Source organism: Halichoeres trimaculatus, unplaced genomic scaffold (assembly GCF_033239565.1).
Source record: "Halichoeres trimaculatus isolate MK-OKI-2021-1 unplaced genomic scaffold, fHalTri1.1 fHalTri1_scaffold_6, whole genome shotgun sequence".
Lineage (NCBI taxonomy): Eukaryota > Metazoa > Chordata > Actinopteri > Labriformes > Labridae > Halichoeres > Halichoeres trimaculatus.
The window spans coordinates 32561846-32579910 of NW_027437184.1; the positions used below are offsets into that span (position 1 = coordinate 32561846).

The 18065-nt window shown below is 42.4% G+C and overlaps 1 protein-coding gene across 1 annotated transcript; it reads left to right on the plus strand.

Annotated features, from left to right (window-relative positions):
* Window positions 1-548: 548 nt before the first annotated feature.
* dhx33 (DEAH (Asp-Glu-Ala-His) box polypeptide 33) lies at window positions 549-17806 on the plus strand. The gene is made up of 12 exons (XM_074671743.1): window positions 549-954; window positions 1264-1424; window positions 3176-3403; window positions 3520-3690; window positions 7595-7780; window positions 7919-8030; window positions 8294-8453; window positions 8662-8750; window positions 12492-12619; window positions 12787-12990; window positions 13076-13162; window positions 16971-17806. Exons 1-12 carry the CDS (start codon window positions 744-746, stop codon window positions 17277-17279), a joined length of 2046 nt encoding a protein of 681 aa, XP_074527844.1. The 5' UTR covers window positions 549-743; the 3' UTR covers window positions 17280-17806.
* The last annotated feature ends 259 nt before the right edge of the window (window positions 17807-18065 follow it).

Here is an 18065-nt window from a genome sequence, read left to right on the forward strand (position 1 = left end):
ACAGTTATACTACATACTACAAGCAAAAGCAGTAGGCAGTATGCAGTGCCTACTCTACACACACAATATGTATTAGGTTGTTTGGAAAACTTTTTTATTTTCTTTTTTATTTATTTATTTATTTATTCTAATAATTTTTTATTCAACAGTACATGTCACAAAACAATATTATCACAAACTAACAAGACAAGGGATAAACCGTACATAAACACAAAATGCAAAGGACAAGTAAACACAGATGAACTAAAAACACACACTAAATAAATAAATAAATAAATAAATAAATAAATAAGAAGAACGTGCCAGGGGTCACAAGTACATTAAAATGAATTAAAGATATTTAAGTGGGAGCACAGTCTTTTGGTTTGACAGCTTTCTTCTTTTTAGCAGCAGATATAAGTAAAATTCCATAAATTTATAAAGACAGAGAAAACAGGATTTACTCAAGAAAATGTACGTTTGTTAATGTAAAACTTTGCAAGGAAGATAATGACATAAATGAGATAGTATTCCTTTTCAACTGAAGTAAGGCGGTTTGGAAAACAGCCACAACACACTCTGGCTTGTGACGTCAAACGCCTGCGCCGCTCCTGACCACGTGGGGCCGTTTTTGCAGAGGTAGCAAACATCCGCATTACTGTCAGTGAGCGAGGATAGAACTGTTCTCTGTTTCTGTGTGGCATTTCAAGAGTCTCACCGAAGAACTGCGAAGGTTTGGCTACCAGTGACACTTCCTTCAGACCATGCCCCACGACCCCGACCCTCCTCCGGCTAAAAGGTTCAAGCCGGGGTCTGTTTTTTTCCGTCTCGATAAGAATAAGCCTGGAATGCTGCTGCCTAGAAAGGGGAATACAACCACTCCGATAGACGTCCAGAGGAAACAGCTTCCTATTTACCAGGCCAAACCTCAGCTACTGAACCAACTGAGACAGCTGAACAATGCTATCCTCATAGGTAAGACACAGGACGAGCTAAAGGTACACAACACAGCTGCAAAGGTAGCTACTGTTGTGCTAATTAAAGGGACATTACACTGAAGTAGGAGTATGACAGCTCTGTGACAACACACAAAGCCAATGATAGAGCTCTGCAAGTAACACATTTCAACAAAACTACCATTCTGTTAAACATTAATGCCTGGGTTATACTTCTTGACGATGAGCAGCCAGATTCACGTATTGCTAAGAAAATGTCACTTCTGCTGCTACTGCCCATCTCTAGCTCTCTGTGTCTCACCACCACTATTTTTCTCTCATGTGCCAGGTGAGACCGGCTCTGGAAAGACCACCCAGATCCCTCAGTACCTGTATGAGGCTGGTATTGGACGTCAGGGCATCGTCGCCATCACTCAGCCCCGTCGAGTAGCTGCGATTTCTCTGGCAGGAAGAGTGGCAGAGGAGAAGAGGACTCAGCTGGGGAAGCTGGTGTGTATGACACACTGACACACTTTCATTCTCTAGCCTTCTAAAACACTGGCTTAGTGCCTTCCAAGATTTCTAAATGTTATGTGTACATCCAGTGCTGCTCACTGAAACACATTGTTTGGAATTCTTTGGGTTGTACCTCATTTTTTTTTCCTCCTAAAAATCACTTGACACAGATCCATCTCAACATTTGAAACTCCTTTCCTAATGCTTAGTCTTCTTCTTCACTGTCTTTTAGTGCATTTCTACCTTTTTATTACTGCATTGGAAGCAGTAGGTCAGTGAATTTTCAAACTAACCTTGGATTGACATGAGCTACACAGATGTGTTTGCTTAGTATTCATATCGGCTGATTATTTCCCTATTGACATAAATTAACCTTTTGGGAAAGCACTAGGAATAAAATTTGATACCAATACTAGTTTTTCATTCCGTGAGTTTTCCATGATTTATGTTCTGTGTGTTTTCTGAAGCCTGTGAGGTTATCTAATAAAGCACTTAAGATTTCTGAGCTTTTATTCCTCTTAACACTGCTGTAAAACAGGCAGCTGCGGCATGAGACAGAACATTTTACTGACGTGTTTTTCCCACCGCTATTGTGTTTTTCGGGCAAAAAACAGATACACACAGGATCTAAGTGGCGCATCCCTACCATGCACTGACGTCAGGATAGCCAGTGTTTACCTGATGTTTTGCATCAGTTAAGCCTGATTGATTTTGAGAAAAATGAGTAAATATTTTGAGTGGGAGTCTTACACCTTCTCTAAGAAAGACCAGCATCTTGCAGTTTGTTGCAGAATTTTAGAATGTTGGAATTCAAATTCTTCATTTTAGTCTTTGTTTATAAGCTAGATTGGAAAAAAGTTTCCACTTTTCTCCAGCAGAGAGAGAAATGTTTTTCTCTGACTCACATGATGTGCATTTTATGAGAAAATATGGCTCCTGATAAAGCCTGTAGACATTATCATCATCATTTAACTTTTTCACATGGTCTGGTGTTAAAAAAGCAAACTGAAAAGTAAACTAAGTCAGTTTTGATCCCCACACAAACAGTTTTTAAGTAATGATCTGTTAAGCAATAACTGGAATAATTGCAATAACCAAGCATTAACATGTGAGTCTAGCTTGTGATGTACAAGTTTCGAAAGAGGAGAAAGTATTAGCAACTGTAGATCAGAGACCATTTAAAAAGGACTCCAAGAATTATGAAATGGTGTGGTAACATCAAAAGTGCTAAACTCTACTACCTGCTTATGTGTTATTTTAAACATTAGTACTTGCCATGACTTCTACAAATGATACTTCTCTATCATGAATCTTTTTCATGTGGCTTTTGTCACTATTCTCCTGGTTTTTAAAACATACTGGTACTCAGTCAGCTGATTCTAGGGCAGAAAACTCTATACCCAACTGAGATGGAGCCAAAAATGCGGTGAGTAGAGTAAGGTTCAGAATCAGAGCAATCTCCTGTTTGATTAACTGGGTGGTAAAACCATTTTCAAATCACCATACTCTTCTTTTTTCAACAGCAGGTATATTTTTCGTAACAGATGTCAGCATGTCAGATGATGATGATACTTTATGTTAGAACCTACTCCAGCCACAGAAATCCAAACTCTGGTCCAGCTTGATATCTTCAAGTGTCTGTATTTAAGTTGTCCGCATCAACACGTCACACACTGTGATGAATATTTGACTTGATCAGCTGATGTCCTCCTCACCTCTTTACAACTCATCAAACATCTCTCCAGGTTGGTTACACGGTGCGTTTTGAAGATGTCACCTCCCCTGAGACCAAGCTGAAGTTCATGACAGATGGCATGCTGCTGCGCGAGGCCATAGGAGACCCCTTGCTGCTGCGCTACACCGTGGTGGTGCTGGACGAGGCTCACGAGCGCACCGTGCACACTGATGTGCTGTTTGGTGTGGTGAAGACGGCTCAGCGCAGACGCAGGGAGCTCAGTAAGATCCCACTCAAGGTGAGACGGCAGTCCGTCAGATAGTTCTCCTCCTTCATTAACACCTGGCTGATGTCTGACTGTGTGCGCGCATCGTTGATTTGTTCTAAGCGTGGCTTCTTTTTGACACATTTCAGATCATTGTGATGTCAGCCACCATGGATGTGGACCTGTTCTCAGAGTACTTCAACAAGTCACCTGTTCTCTACCTGGAGGGCAGACAGCATCCCATCCAGATCTACTACACCAAGCAGCCACAGTCAGACTACCTGCAAGCTGCTCTCGTCTCCGTCTTCCAGATCCATCAGGTCATTTTTTAATCATTTCAAGGTTGAATGTAGTCGGGTAAAATCAGTTTCTACAATTTCTTTAAAGTGAGACTCCGGGATGGAACAAGTTGGGTCCTATCACAAGGTTTAGGGCAGAAATTACCCCTACAGCAGTGTTTTTGTGCAGCAGAAGCCCAGAGCGCTCGCATCAAACACCCCCTCCCTGCTCCTCTGCCGGTTTCCTCTGCACTCAGACGGGGCCATATTTTACTTGACTAAAAACACAAATAAATGGACTCCACGAAAAAATCTGATATTGGTCTGAATTCACGCTTTATTCAAAGTGAATGGCAGGTCGCTCTCATAATCACTCATCTTTGCGTCAATATTGCATAATTCATCCTGGCAGACTACCTGTGTTTGTTTATATCCAGCAACTTATGATGTTTATGAGAATTACAAGGTTCAGTGAATGCATCACCCATGATTGCCGATTTAGCGGCTCACGCCCGTGTTGTTTGTTTCTCTGCTCGAAGTTGTGAGACGTGCTCATCTGAGAGTTAAACAGAGAGCTGAGTGTTATTCTCTGACCGTTTTTAATGTTATTTCATGTTATCAGTAGTGCTGTCAGGGGATTAAAAAAGTTAATCTAATTAATTACAGGATTTGTAATTAATTAATCTAATTAATCGCATTTTAATCTCATAGCTGTTTAAGGTCCTAAAATAAAGGATTTGAATTCCAGGACATTAAAATTACATTAAAAGACATTAAAAAACATCTAAAAAATAAGGTGGGAATATATACAACACATTTTTAGGTACCCTGAGGCATAAGGAACACATGAAAAAAGTGTTATGGTTATATCTTTACAAAATCTACACAGTCCTGCTCCTAAGATAAGCTGATTTGATTTTAGGGACGGTTTTTGCTTCTGTTCACATTTTTACTCGATGTGGACTCAATTTTTTACTGCAATAGGAACTTCTATACTTCAATGAGGTCAGGAGAACCAGGGCTAAAGGCTAAAAACTGTGAGGAACTATGTACAGAACACTTTATTCTTGGATCAAAGAAGAATGAAGTCTTTTCAGTTTTACATGCTCTGAACACAAACCACAAAAGCAGCCCCAAGCTGAAACATGACACAAAGAAGATGGAAGGAAATTATCAAAGAATTCTTTAGATTTAAATACAGAACATATATCGATCATTCAGGGCTTGTTTGATGCAGTAAAGAGTGTAGAATCATCTACTTTTTACAGAATTGAGCTAGAGCAAACGGTTGATTTTCTGCAGATTTTCAAAAAGGACGTGTGAATAAACAAGATGTGGATGGCAGTCTCACAAAAATCACTCTCGCTTCCCCCCGGTTTTAAGCATGTTGCTGAAGTCACGTGTGACACATTCAGGGACCGTCGGAAATTTGAAAATCTGACAAGAACACCACTTTTTTAACAGCTTTTGAAAAGGACAAATGGTTTGTTTATGCTAGACATTTAAAAATAAGTGCGTCTTTGAACCCCCTGCTGGTTTGAGATCCAGATTAATCTGCGTTAATTTTTATAACGCGTTAATTTGCGGTGTAATTAATGAATCTAATTAACGCGTTAAAATCACAGCTCTAGTTATCAGTAATCATTAATCATGTTGTCAGCCATTTCTTCTGTTTGAACTGCAATGCATGATAGTATATATTGCTCATATAGTAAGCATCGCTAATACACTACTTTTCAAAATGCATTGTGGGATACATTGAGTGAACTGTATAGTGAATGACCATGCTCACTCAGATTTTGGACAGCACTACAAAATGGCGCATTCACTATTTAGTGCCCTGTATAGTGAATAGGAAGTGATTTGGGACACAGGCTTTGACTCGTCAACACAAGCCCACATCACATGAAAGGGACACTGCATAAAAGTAATGAGAAGCAAAGCTAATATCAAAGTCAAATCTGCCCCAAATATTTATTAACATTAAAATGAACTAAGGGGGAAAGAAACAGGGACTTTGCTGAAATAAACACAGGAGGATGCTGGGCCAGCCGAGCAATGGAGCATCAGTCAAAGCACCAATGACCTTTTTCAAGAGTCCTTAGAAAAGAGGAAATGATTTATAAAGTAAAAGTTTATTACCGTATTTTCCGCACCACAAGGCGCACCTAAAAGCCTTCAGTTTTCTCAAAAGTCGACAGTGTGCCTTATAATCTGATGCGCCTTATATATGGATCGATATTGATTACGTATTTCCCGCACTATAAGGTGCACCTAAAAGCCTTCAGCTTTCTCAAAAGCCGACAGTGCGCTCTATAATCTGATGTGCCTTATATATGGAGCGATATTGATTAATCATGGCTACTGTAGTCAGGGGGCGTCGCCGGAGTAACAGCGGTAAGCAGTAAGAACCTGTAAAGAGGAATTCTGCTAAGTGCTAACATTAGCTCACAGGCTGGCCCGGGCTTCTTCTCTTGTTTATTGTTAGAGCAATATAGCGCCCCCTAAGGTCTGGCATTTGAACTGATCTCTGGAAACGGCTTTTGTGGACGGCAGAAATGGTTTCGTCTTTACAGCGTGCTTTTTTTTGAAAACGGCACAGAAAATAGTAGGATAGAAAAATGTGCGGCTCCGTGTGGATGTAGCCTGAGTTTGACTGACTTATTGACTGTTTTGTTGACATTCCCTTTAGCACAGCTCTATCTAGTGGATGCATAACGCAACCCCAGCCACTACTATAGCTTATTCTATGCGTCTTAAAATGCGGTGCGGCCTATATATGAAAACAGTTTTCAAATAGGCCAGTCGTTGAAGGTGCGCCCTATATTCCGAAGCGCCTTGTAGTGCGGAAAATACGGTAATTACTCTCACTCCATGGTGTGAGCAGAGGTAGTAGTCTATAAGGACATATAGATATATGAGGCAGAGATTCTGATGCATAGACTTTAGAAACAATCAGCTCAGATTTTCTCATCATTCAGACTGAAGTATTGATCTGTGAAGATGTTTTCACTCTCCTAATGCTCGCTCCTTTTAGGGCGTATTCAGACCTGGACTGATTGGTCCACTTTACACGGACCAGGGTTCGTTTCCCATGCTGGTGCGGACTTTTCATGCAGGTGTGAATAGATCCAAACGAACCCTGGTGTGGACCAAACAACCGGACCGAGACCCACTTTTTGAGGTGGTCTCAGTCCGCTTCCAAACAAACCCTGGTGCGGTTCGTGATTCCCCAGTGCAGGTCTGAATACAAACCAAGGTCCATCCGAATACGCCTTTTGGGCCTATAAAGCCACCATAACCTAACCATCTTTAGTTAATACCTGATCCTTCGTCTTCTGTTTAGCCACGCTGTTGCTAGCATGTTGTGGGTCAGGACAAGCAGAGCATAGCGTCTCCCTGCTGCACGCATTCGTCTTCCCTGTTTCAGAATTGTAAACGGTGTTGTTCAGCCTTCTTTCAAGTAGCTGCTCTTGAAACTGAAAATGATTTTGCAGCTCTAATAAGAGCACAAACACACATGTTTACCTCCATTTCTGGGTCTGTATTCTGTGTGCTGTCCTTTGTCAGTGCTGTCCAATGAGAGCACTGATCGTCACACACGTGGATGTGTTTACAGAATATAGTCCACTTGCAAAAAGTACAATCTGAATACGAACCACACCAAACGAAAAAAATAAAGTCCGCTTTTGGTCCGGACCAAACAAGTGGACCAAAGGACTTTTCTGCTCTGAATACAGCCTTAGACTGAGTTCAGTGAGATAGACTTGTTCACATGTAACCATTTGTAAGTTATCAGAGCTAAAGGAAAACTACCGGCCCTCGTCCCTGTAGTGCTATAGGAAACACAAACCTGTGAGTCAGCAGGAGCCTGTGTGCGTGTTCATGCTCTGTGATAATCACTCCTGACACGGGAACACAACGCCGTCTTGTTGTTTGTGCACAGGAGGCCCCTCCGTCCCATGATATCTTAGTGTTCATGACGGGTCAGGAGGAGATCGAGGCTCTGGCCAGGACGTGTCGAGACATCGCCAAGCATCTGCCTGACGGCTGCGGGCCCATGGTGGTCATCCCGCTGTACGCGTCGCTGCCTCCGGCGCAGCAGCTCCGGGTCTTCCAGCCTGCTCCGAAGGTAAACGTGAAAAGTAAAGCAGGAGAAGTAGAGAATAGGTGAAGACAGAGACATGTTTGGGATAAAAATAGACACATTAGTTTGAGTTATTTTATATCGCACTCCTCATACAAACTGTCATCTACTCTGTCTCCTCAGGGTTGCAGGAAGGTGATCCTCTCAACCAACATCGCTGAGACGTCAGTCACAATCTCTGGGATTAAATACGTCATAGACACGGGGATGGTGAAGGCCAAACGGTTCAACCCTGGTGAGACTACACTTATACACATCTACATCAGTGTTATCAAGGTTTTCTTCCACATGTTTATACCCTTGTTAAATGATTTTTAGTCCCTTACTGGTGCCAAATAGTTTTTTTTTTTTTTTTTTAAACCTGACATGAATCGAGGAATAAACAGCACTGTGCCTCCAGTGATCACTGTGCAGCAGAGAGACGCTCAGAACAAACAGTGTTTTGGTTGATATTAGATCTTTTTGCATCTCATCACACTGCTGTGGTTCTGCTCTCAGACAGCGGGCTGGAGGTTCTGGCTGTGCAGCGAGTTTCCAAAGCTCAGGCGTGGCAGCGAGCAGGCCGAGCTGGCAGGGAGGACTCGGGCTCCTGCTATCGTCTCTACACTGAACAAGAGTTTGATAACCTCATCCCCATGACTGTGCCTGAGATCCAGAGGTAGGGGAGCTGATGACGGAGCTCAGTGCTGCTGCTGCAAGAAGCTCCTGCAGGTTGATTTATTGAGGTCAGGATGATTGAACAGCCTGCTGTTCTCTTCTCCTCTACTCTGTGTGTGCGTGTGTGCGTGTGTGTGTGTGTGTGTGTGCGTGTGTGTGTGTGTGTGTGTGTGTGTGTGTGTGTGTGTGTGTGTGTGTGTGTGTTGTAGGTGTAACCTGTCTGGTGTGATGCTGCAGCTGATGGCTCTGGGGATTCCAGATGTGATGAACTTTGATTTCATGTCCAAGCCCTCACCAGGTAAGAAGCTGTTGATCTCTGAACTGAGAGGTGAAAAAAGAGACGCTTCAATGTGACAAATTCTGGTTCTGGTGAAGGAGTCCGCAACCTTTGACCCTCAGAAGTCCCGTTTTCACCAAGCGGTTCAGTTTGTCTCGGTACAGCACACATTTTGTGGCATTTTCATTGGCTAATCCCACGTCAGCTGCCGAGACAAAAGCTGCGTTTCCACCAAGCAGTCTGGGTCGGCCGCAGCTGTTAAACAATAGCGCAACGCCGTAGCAGCTTACCCCGCTATTAAATCCAACAAAGAAGAAAACGCGACACAGTAAACAAAGAGCACAGATGGAAGACATGCAGCATTTAGTCCTCTCTGTGATTGACATGTAACTCTCTGTTACAAAGTGCAATCAAGCTTTGTTTCAGAGAAGTCTGTGTGCAGCCAGGAGAAATGCAGCCGCTGTCGGGGTGAGTGACGATTCTTTCGACTAATCAACAGTCTGCAGTGTGTTGCTCCACCTCCCGAGAGCGGATCGGTTCAGTCTGGCACCCATACGAAAGGGTCCCAAAAAAGTAGGCCGGCTCGTCTCGGTTTTTAGGAATCTGTCCCGGGATGAGTCGGTGGAAACGCCGCAAAAAGCGCGACGTACCGAGACGAAACTGAACCGGTCTGCTTGGTGGAAACGCGGCTAAACTGTCCCACTTTTGAGTTCCCTTCTGTTTGGGTGCCAGACATACGGATCTCACCCCATAAGGTGGAGCTACACCACAGTTGATTGTTCAAAAGAATGGTCACTTCCTAGGGATGTAACGACACACTCAACTCTAAACCTAGAAAAAGCGATGGAAACTCAAGTTTTCTCTGCGACTCACAGGATATTTACATTGTGAAGTAGGGGTGCACCGATCACAATTTTCTGGCTGATCACCGATCTTTAAAAAGCCTGACCTGCAGATACAGATTTGAGCCGATACCGATTTTTATTCTTTATTTTTTATAACTGATGGCATGTTCCAATCTTATTTTATTGAAAATCATTGAACAATACCTGTGAAACAATAAAATATTTATTTTTTAACTTAAACAACCAATAAAGTGTCCTGAGTTTTAGGTCTCAGAGCAAAAAGCAACAATGGCTGTCAGACCTTCCCAGAGGTATATAAGATCAGTTTCATATGTCAGGATGGGCCGATCACCGATCCCCCAAAATTAATGGAATCAACACTGATCGATTGGCCAGCTGATCAATCGGTGCATGTCTATTGTGAAGTGCATCATTGAAGCACATAAAACATTGGACGATTGCCCATATCTGTAAACTCTGGTAAATGATTGTAGTAAGTGTGAATGGGTTTCCTCCAGTAACTGTGTCTTATGTGCACACATTGAGGTGGAATTCCACCTTGCACAATGTAGAGCTGAGAATTGTAAATGGCAGAAACCCTCTCGCGCTCTGTCTCTTATTGGTTTAGATAACAATTTAATCCTTGCATGCATGTACAAGACCCTGTACAATATTATTTGAAACATCTGAACAAAGAACATAACTCTGAATGCATGGCGGCTTTTATTTTAACGTGGCGGTGCGCCATGATCATTTACACACAGTGGAAACCCCTGAAATAATTAAATGAATAATACAAATAAACAAAATCTCGTCAAATCAACAATCTCAGGTTTGCATGTGTTCCTAGTTTGGGATTTTCATGTTTCTTTAGGGAAGACAGTCCTCTGCTGTTTAGATAGGGCATCACAATTCATCTTTTATCCCAGCCATTATGAATCTTTTCAGATTTGTTTTTATTTTTAACTGTCTCGTGATGAATCGTTACATTCCTATCACAGCATCACTCTATTACGTAAATTACGCTGCTATCGGCATCCGACTTACACCCCACCTACCAAGAAGTGCATGGTTATCTGTGGATACACAAGTAGGACCAGGCTTAACCGATCCGACCTAAGGCTGAACGATTTTGGAAAATAATCTAATTGTGACTTTTTGGAAAAATTTTGTGATTGCGATTTAGCATGTGATTTTGTTTGGGAGGGACATTTATCTTCTGCATTATTCACTGTGCAGAAGCACTAAGTCATTCCATGGCACGACCAACATGACAAAGGATATTGTGAACATATAAACATTTCTTTCATGCAATTTTTGATTAAAAAAAGAAAAAGGAGCACTGTGAAATTTCGCTGACCACCAGTTGTCAATAAGGGTAACAAACTACATAGAACAAGGTAAACAAGGGGTATTAAGGGAGAAGACTAGAGCCACTGGAAAATATATTTTTAAAAAAAGGAATTCCGACTTTAACCTTAGAATTCTGACTTAAAATGCAAAAATTCTTACTTTTTTCTCATAAAAAAATTGTAAAAAAAAAATATATATATATATATATATATATATATATATATATATATATGTGTGTATATATATATATATATATATATATATATATATATATATATATATATATATAATTCTGACTTTTTCTTCGATAGATTAGTAAGAAATTAAATTGGACTTAATTTTTAATTTCTTTTTTTCAGTGGCCCTTATCCTCTTTTGTAGGGTATGGCACTGCCAGCCACAGTCATTCTATTTCGGATTTCTGTACAATTTACTGTATTTCCTACAGATCTGTGTACATGAAACTCTTCATTAACTGCAGCCTTTGCGATTTGAAAATTGCATTACATCATATTGCGATGTCGGTTTCAATTCGATTAATTGTTCAGCCCTAATCTGACCTATACCAAACTTTACTGATCTAAACTGGACTGCTTGGTGGAAATGGGGCTAAAGAGCCATTTGGACCCACTTTCTACCAGGAGACACAAATCATTTTGAACACCTAAAACAAGGATAACACTATATTTCATTCATTTTAAGCTACTTTTATTTTTACCTTTATGCTTTGTATAAAACTGTAGTGTGTTGCTTATAAAATCTGCAAAGTGCTACAGAGAAACACGTTTTAATTCTGTTTGCAGTGAAAACATTTCCAACATTTTATACAGTTCTGCAATATTATTTAGGTTTTCTTCAAAGTAACATACGCCGCACCAAGAATTTATTCGCTTAAAAAAAACCTGGTGGGTTGAAACACTCAGTGTCTCTATGAGTCTTCCACGCATTTATGAAATAGAAAAAGTCAAACTTAAATTGAACCTGAACCCTGGTGCACAGCATCTTCACATCAGGGCTGCAAGACGTCACCTCTGTGGTCTGTGAGGCGTAAGCAATGCTTGTTTTTAACTTAGGTCATGGTGGAGACGATATTTTTATCCATGCCTGGCCTACCTGGGGTCCAAAAGCCCAATACAGGCACTGTAGTAATGGCAATGTGGGACATGAGCCGATGTATGAGACCCAGTAGCAGGCATACACCAGCTTTTGGCAATTGTGACACATATTTTGTACAACAAAAAATTAAACGAGTTGTAGTTAGATGTTATATGATCTTCAAATTTTAAAATTACAATTCAAACAAAGTAATAGACAGAAATAAAATACAGTCAAATGAACATTCATTATTTATTTTCCAAAGCCACAGGGGGCCACAGCATCAGGATGAGGAGCCACAGGCTGCCGACACCCTGTCCTAGTGACACTTTTCCACACAGGCTCTGATTCAGTCACAGAGCTCTCGTCTCTTTCACCTCTTTGAATCACAGCTTGTTAAATCACGCTGATGTTTTTGTGGAGCCCAGTTGATTTGGCAGCTGGTGTTAACGTGTTGTGTTGATGCCAGAGGCCGTGCGCTCAGCTGTGGAGCATTTAGAGCTGCTGGGAGCTGTGGAGAGGAAGGACGGCCAGGTCCTGCTCACCGCTCTGGGGAAGAAGATGGCCAGCTTCCCCCTGGAGCCTCGATACGCCAAGGTAAACTGTGTTTGGAAATGTAAGTTATTACATAAACAGATGCTGTGTTGGGCTCTCTTTACATGATGTGACAGTCTGCAGCCCGCAGCGCTGCAGGGATCACACGCATGACCCCGAGAGAATTTGGTGTAACACTTCCCCCTCCTTGTTTTCCCCCCGTCTCACAGACCATCCTGCTGTCCCCCGACTACTCCTGCTCCGAGGAGATTCTGAGCATCGTCTCTCTGCTCTCAGTGGATACTGTGCTGTATAACCCTCCTGCCCGGCGGGAAGAAGTGCTCGCTGCACGCAAAAAGTTCAGCTCCAGTGAAGGAGACCACATGACCCTGCTCAACATTTACAGAGCGTTCAAGAAAGTCGGCGGGAATAAGGTGAGCAAAGCTGATGAGAGGGAGAAAAAAGATGAGACTTGGCGGATAAAAAAATAACACTGAGTCATTTTTTCTGTGGTTGCAGGAGTGGTGTCGGGAGAACTTTGTCAACAGCAGGAACATGGGTCTGGTGAAAGAGGTCCAGGCTCAGCTGAAAGAGATCTGTTCTAAGGTACAGATAAAAAAATACTTTAAACTGTGCATGAGAAATCCTCAGTTTGTTCATCTTTCTGCTGTTAGAGAAGGAAAATTATTCTGAGACTATAAATAGAAATGTGGCTGTTGTTATCTCATTTCTTCAAAAGGATCTCTCAGAGTGTGGACTGACTTTATTTTATTAATTTTGATTATGTAACCGACGTCTGCGTCAGGACTGTGGTCATGTAACAAAAGGAGACTCCTTTAAAGCTCCAGGGCAAAGTTTTTATCACACATTTATATTACCCGGGGCATTTTCTGCATTATCAGAGCGTAAGATCGCAGAGACCAGATAAAAAAGCTGAAAAAAAAAGAAAGAAAAAAGTTGGAAATAAGACCCAGACCAGACATGAAAAGCTAATTTAAAAGCTATTTCTTGTTCTGCTCTTATTTTGAATACTTTGACCAATAAAATGCAGTCTATTGTAAATGTTTTTGGGTGAAAGAGAGTGAAGGTAAATTGGTAAAGGACTCCTTTAACTCTTGAGCCATTAGCCAACCCCTCCAGGGCTAGTTTTAGTCCCCGTTTACACAAAAGCCGCGTTTCCACCAAGCAGTCCGGGTCGGTTCATCTCCGTACGGCGCGCTTTTAGCGGCGTTTCCACTGACTTATCCTGAGACGGATCCCTGAAAACCGAGACGAGCCGTCCCACTTTTTTGGGACCCTTTCGTATGGGTGCCAGACTGAACTGATCCGCTCTCGGGAGGTGGAGCAACACACTGCAGACCGTTGATTGCTCAAAAGAATCGTCACTCACCCCGACAGCGGCTGCATTTCTCCTGGCGGCTCACAGACTTCTCTGAAACGAAGCTTGATTGCACTTTTTAACAGAGACTTACATGAAAATCACAGAGAGGACGAAATGCTGCATGTCTTCCATCCGTGCTCTTTGTTTACTGTGTCGCGTTTTCTTCTTCGTTGGATTTAATGGCGGGGTAAGCTGCTACGGCGTCGCGCTATTGTTTACCAGCTGCAGCTTTCTGCATCTGGTTTACACGTCGCCTACCACGAGAGGGCACAGTTTGCTGTGGAAATGCAAACGGGATCAGGCTTAACTGTCCCAAACCGTCCCATACTGTACTGAACCGACCCGGACTGCTTGGTGGAAACGCAGCTGAAGTTTCATCTGAAAATGCTAAAACACAGAGAAAAAAAACAGCATTTACACAGAAATGCTGAGGGACTGAAAATGCTGTAGTAAGCATGTCAGGCCTATAGTTGGCGGAACAACTCTCTTGTTCAGAAGCAGCTTTCGGGAGATCTCCACTGAAGTAGAGTTGAGCCGATCATCTGGTGAATTGGGGAATGGTAAGAGCAACAGATGCACATTTTGTTTGAGACAGTCAGCAGATACAGATTCAGCAGCACAAGCACGACATGGTAGACCACGATTGTAGAAACGTTGTACTGTTGTATGCGCTCGTACAAAGTGGAGTTTGACGTCAGTGTTTCCACTGAAAATGCAACAAAACTTTTGAATTTCCCCCTAAAACCATTGTGTAAACAAACCCTTAGAGATCCTACTGTGGATAAACCAGCTGACTGTCAGAAAGCATGTCTGACCTGGTCAGGAGAGGATCAGTGCAGAGTCTGGGCTAAAAGTATCAAACCTCCTCTGGGATGTTTTCTAGAGTAGTGTGAATCCTCAGGCTCTCTGTTATATTTTATAGAAATATTTTAGACATTTTGGATGTAAAGCGTAGGCTGTATAAGACATGGACGTTGTCTCCCCAACGTCACCCGTCTATTCTGAAAGGGAAAATGAAGCACATCGGCTATCGCAGCCATACTGGTAGTGGCAAGGGCTTCACGTACAGCAGTAGGACGTCTGCTGGTCACATGACCCTAGGCTGTGCCTCTCATTGGGCGAGCTCGCAATCTTAATATCCTCTGAACGGCCGAGTCAGAAAAAAATGTAACCCCTGTACAGTGTGTCCCAATAGTAAAATGAGCGACTCAGACAGGAGACGTTTTCTGAACCAGGCTGTAAATAGGTTCATTTCTCCTGTCTAAACAGCTTTTTTTGGCTTGGTGTGTATGTGACTTCCTGTACTTCTGGAGCCAGCCTCAAGCGGAGACTCGAGAATCAGCAGATTTTAGCACTTCCGTGTTGTCTCATGTTCTTAGACCAAAGGTTGCCGCTTGGTGTCAAGCCCACTTGCTTTTTATCCAAAGAGTGAGAGTTGTGCTTTTTTAGTCTTTATTCTGTCCCTCTGGTGCTCCTGTAGTAGCTTTACATTATTTACAGCAAAAAAAACTGTTTTACTCTCACTGGTGTTTTAGAAAACTTTTTTTCAGCCTCTGTCTGTAACAATTTATTTTAGTGTCTGTCTCTTTAAGGCCCTGTTTACACGACAACTTTTCATCTGAAAACGCAAAAACGCAGTGAAACCAGTAAACATGCCAGGCCTATAGTCGGCGCTATAACTGTCTTGTCCAGAAGCCTCTTTTGGTAGATCTCCACTGATGTAGAGTTGAGCTTATCATCTGGTGTGTTGGTGAATACTAAGTTCAAAAGTGGAGCAACAGATGCACATTTTGTTGAAAGACAGTCAGCAGATTGGGCAGCACAAGCACAACGGTAGTTTGCGATGATAGTAACAATGATACTGTTGTAGTGTCGTATGCCTGAAGTGCAAAGTGGAGTGTGACATCATCGTTTCCACTGAAAACACCGGCTTACTGTTTACACAGCAGCGGTGTTGGCAGGAAAACTCCCACTCTGGAGGCCATTTTCAAAAGTTTGCGTCTCAGGTCGGCTGAAACGCTGTTTCCATGCATACCCGAGGCTGAGGCTGCAACAAAACTTTTGCATTTCACCCTAAAACCTTTGTTGTGTAAACAGCCCCTAAGACTCCCCACTCCACAGACCCCCTTTCACTCTGATTGGCCAGCCTTCTTGAAGCTCATACGAGGTGGAGCCATGGGCAGACCTTGGTGTTTGAGTCCTGTCAAGATCTTGTGAAGATCTTGTTTTGTTTGGAGTGGACCTTTTTGATCAGTTGATTCAGAGATTTCTACAACATATGGATATAGCCGTTTAAAAATCTGCACGTTTTGTATGACCATCCAGCATTGTTACTTTATATCCATGTTTAAAATATGTTGAAACATTAGACCCTCTCTTTAGACACAGAGCTGTGGGTCTCCTGTTTCTCCTCTGCAGGATGTCTGGCTGCTCTCAGGCAGAGAAGTGAAGTTAATACATAATCCCTGTGGGTAGATTGGGGATCTTAACACTGTGCTTGAACCCAGCTGGATCCCTCAACAGTCCTGTATGGATCCTGAAAGTGTATTAGCTGCTAACTGCCTTTACTTCTTATTCAATTTAACCTGAACCTAATGCACTGTTAGCTTAAACAGAGGCTAAAGACTAGCCTGGCTTCTCGCTGTACATCTTCCTGAGTGCAGCAAAACAAACCCTCACACACACACAGTCATCAGCCACACCACGCTGAGAGCTCCCACAGAGACTGCCAGCTCTTGTGTTTACGTTTGACTCCACTTAGTTTTGTTTTAAGTCACTTGAAGCTGAAGTCTCTTCTCTCTGCCCACACTCACAGCTGCATTGCTCCAATATTTACTTCCCTTAAAGAGCCAGGTGGCTCAAAGCAGACCTGACAGAAAGTCAACCCACACAGCAGATGCTGGTTGTGTTTTTGTGCTTTAACACTTTCATATCTGCTTCATTTTGTTAAAGTTCTAGACTTCAAGGAATACATTTTTATTTAAAAAAGCACTGCTGTGACTGAAATCAGATCTTTCTCGTCTTGTTTTCCAGCTAAATTTGAAGATGGAGTCGTGTGGGGCAGAAACGGGAAATGTTCGTCGCTGCCTTGCCAACGGAATGTTCGTCAACGCCGCAGAGCTTCAACCTGATGGAAGTTACTTAGCTCTGGACACCCACCAGCCTGTGTCCATCCACCCCTCCTCGGTCCTTTTCCAGGGCAAGCCAGCGTACGTTATCTTCAACGAGCTGCTGCACACGTCCCGCTGCTACATGAGAGACCTGTGTCTGGTGGACGCTGACTGGCTGCTGGATGCAGCGCCAGAATACTTTGGACGCAAACTCCACCCAACCAAGAGCTAACCCTGAGAGAAACAGGACTGGAGTAGAACTCTGCAAGGACAAATCACCAAGTGACAAAGGAAAACTGGAAAATGTGTTTTGATTTTGGATTGACACTTGATTTTCAACAAGTGTAAATTGAACCAGAAAACGCTCTGTGCAGTTAACTCTTCTGGATCTCACTACCTCTCTGCTGACAAGCTCGTGGCATGTGTCACTACAGCAGAATCTGCAACTCGAGGCCTCACAACTTTCAGATTTTATAAACTGTTTCTTCTGCCTGACATTCTTTATCTTTTGCAACCTGTCAAAAACCTAAAAAAGTCTTTCTGAGATGTCATGCATCAATACTCTCAACATTTGCATGCATTGTGTCACCACAGGTAGAGTCACAGACTTGGGCTGATATTAGTTATAAGTATTGTTTCTTGAAAATCGGCATGCTACAATATCATTCCTTGTATTCTGATGTAGAGGATGAAGCTGTGTTGTTTTCAGCTTCATTCTGAAAAGCCTCAAGTTGATGTAGGTTCATGTAGGTTTTTTGTTTTTTACAAAGCGGGCGGGCTTTTTTTCTTCTTCTAAGAATCACCAAAGCTGACATGAAAGTATGATAGTTTACTTGCTAAAGTGACACTGTTTCACTTGTTGGTTTACTCATCGATGCCTGTGCATGCCTTTTTTACATCTCCAATTGTAACACCAGGTCTGTGAACCTGCACATCAAACATTGCATGCGTTATCCTTCAGGTTCTGCTCTTTGCTGTTGTATGTTACTCCTGACACACACTAACCATCGATGTATCC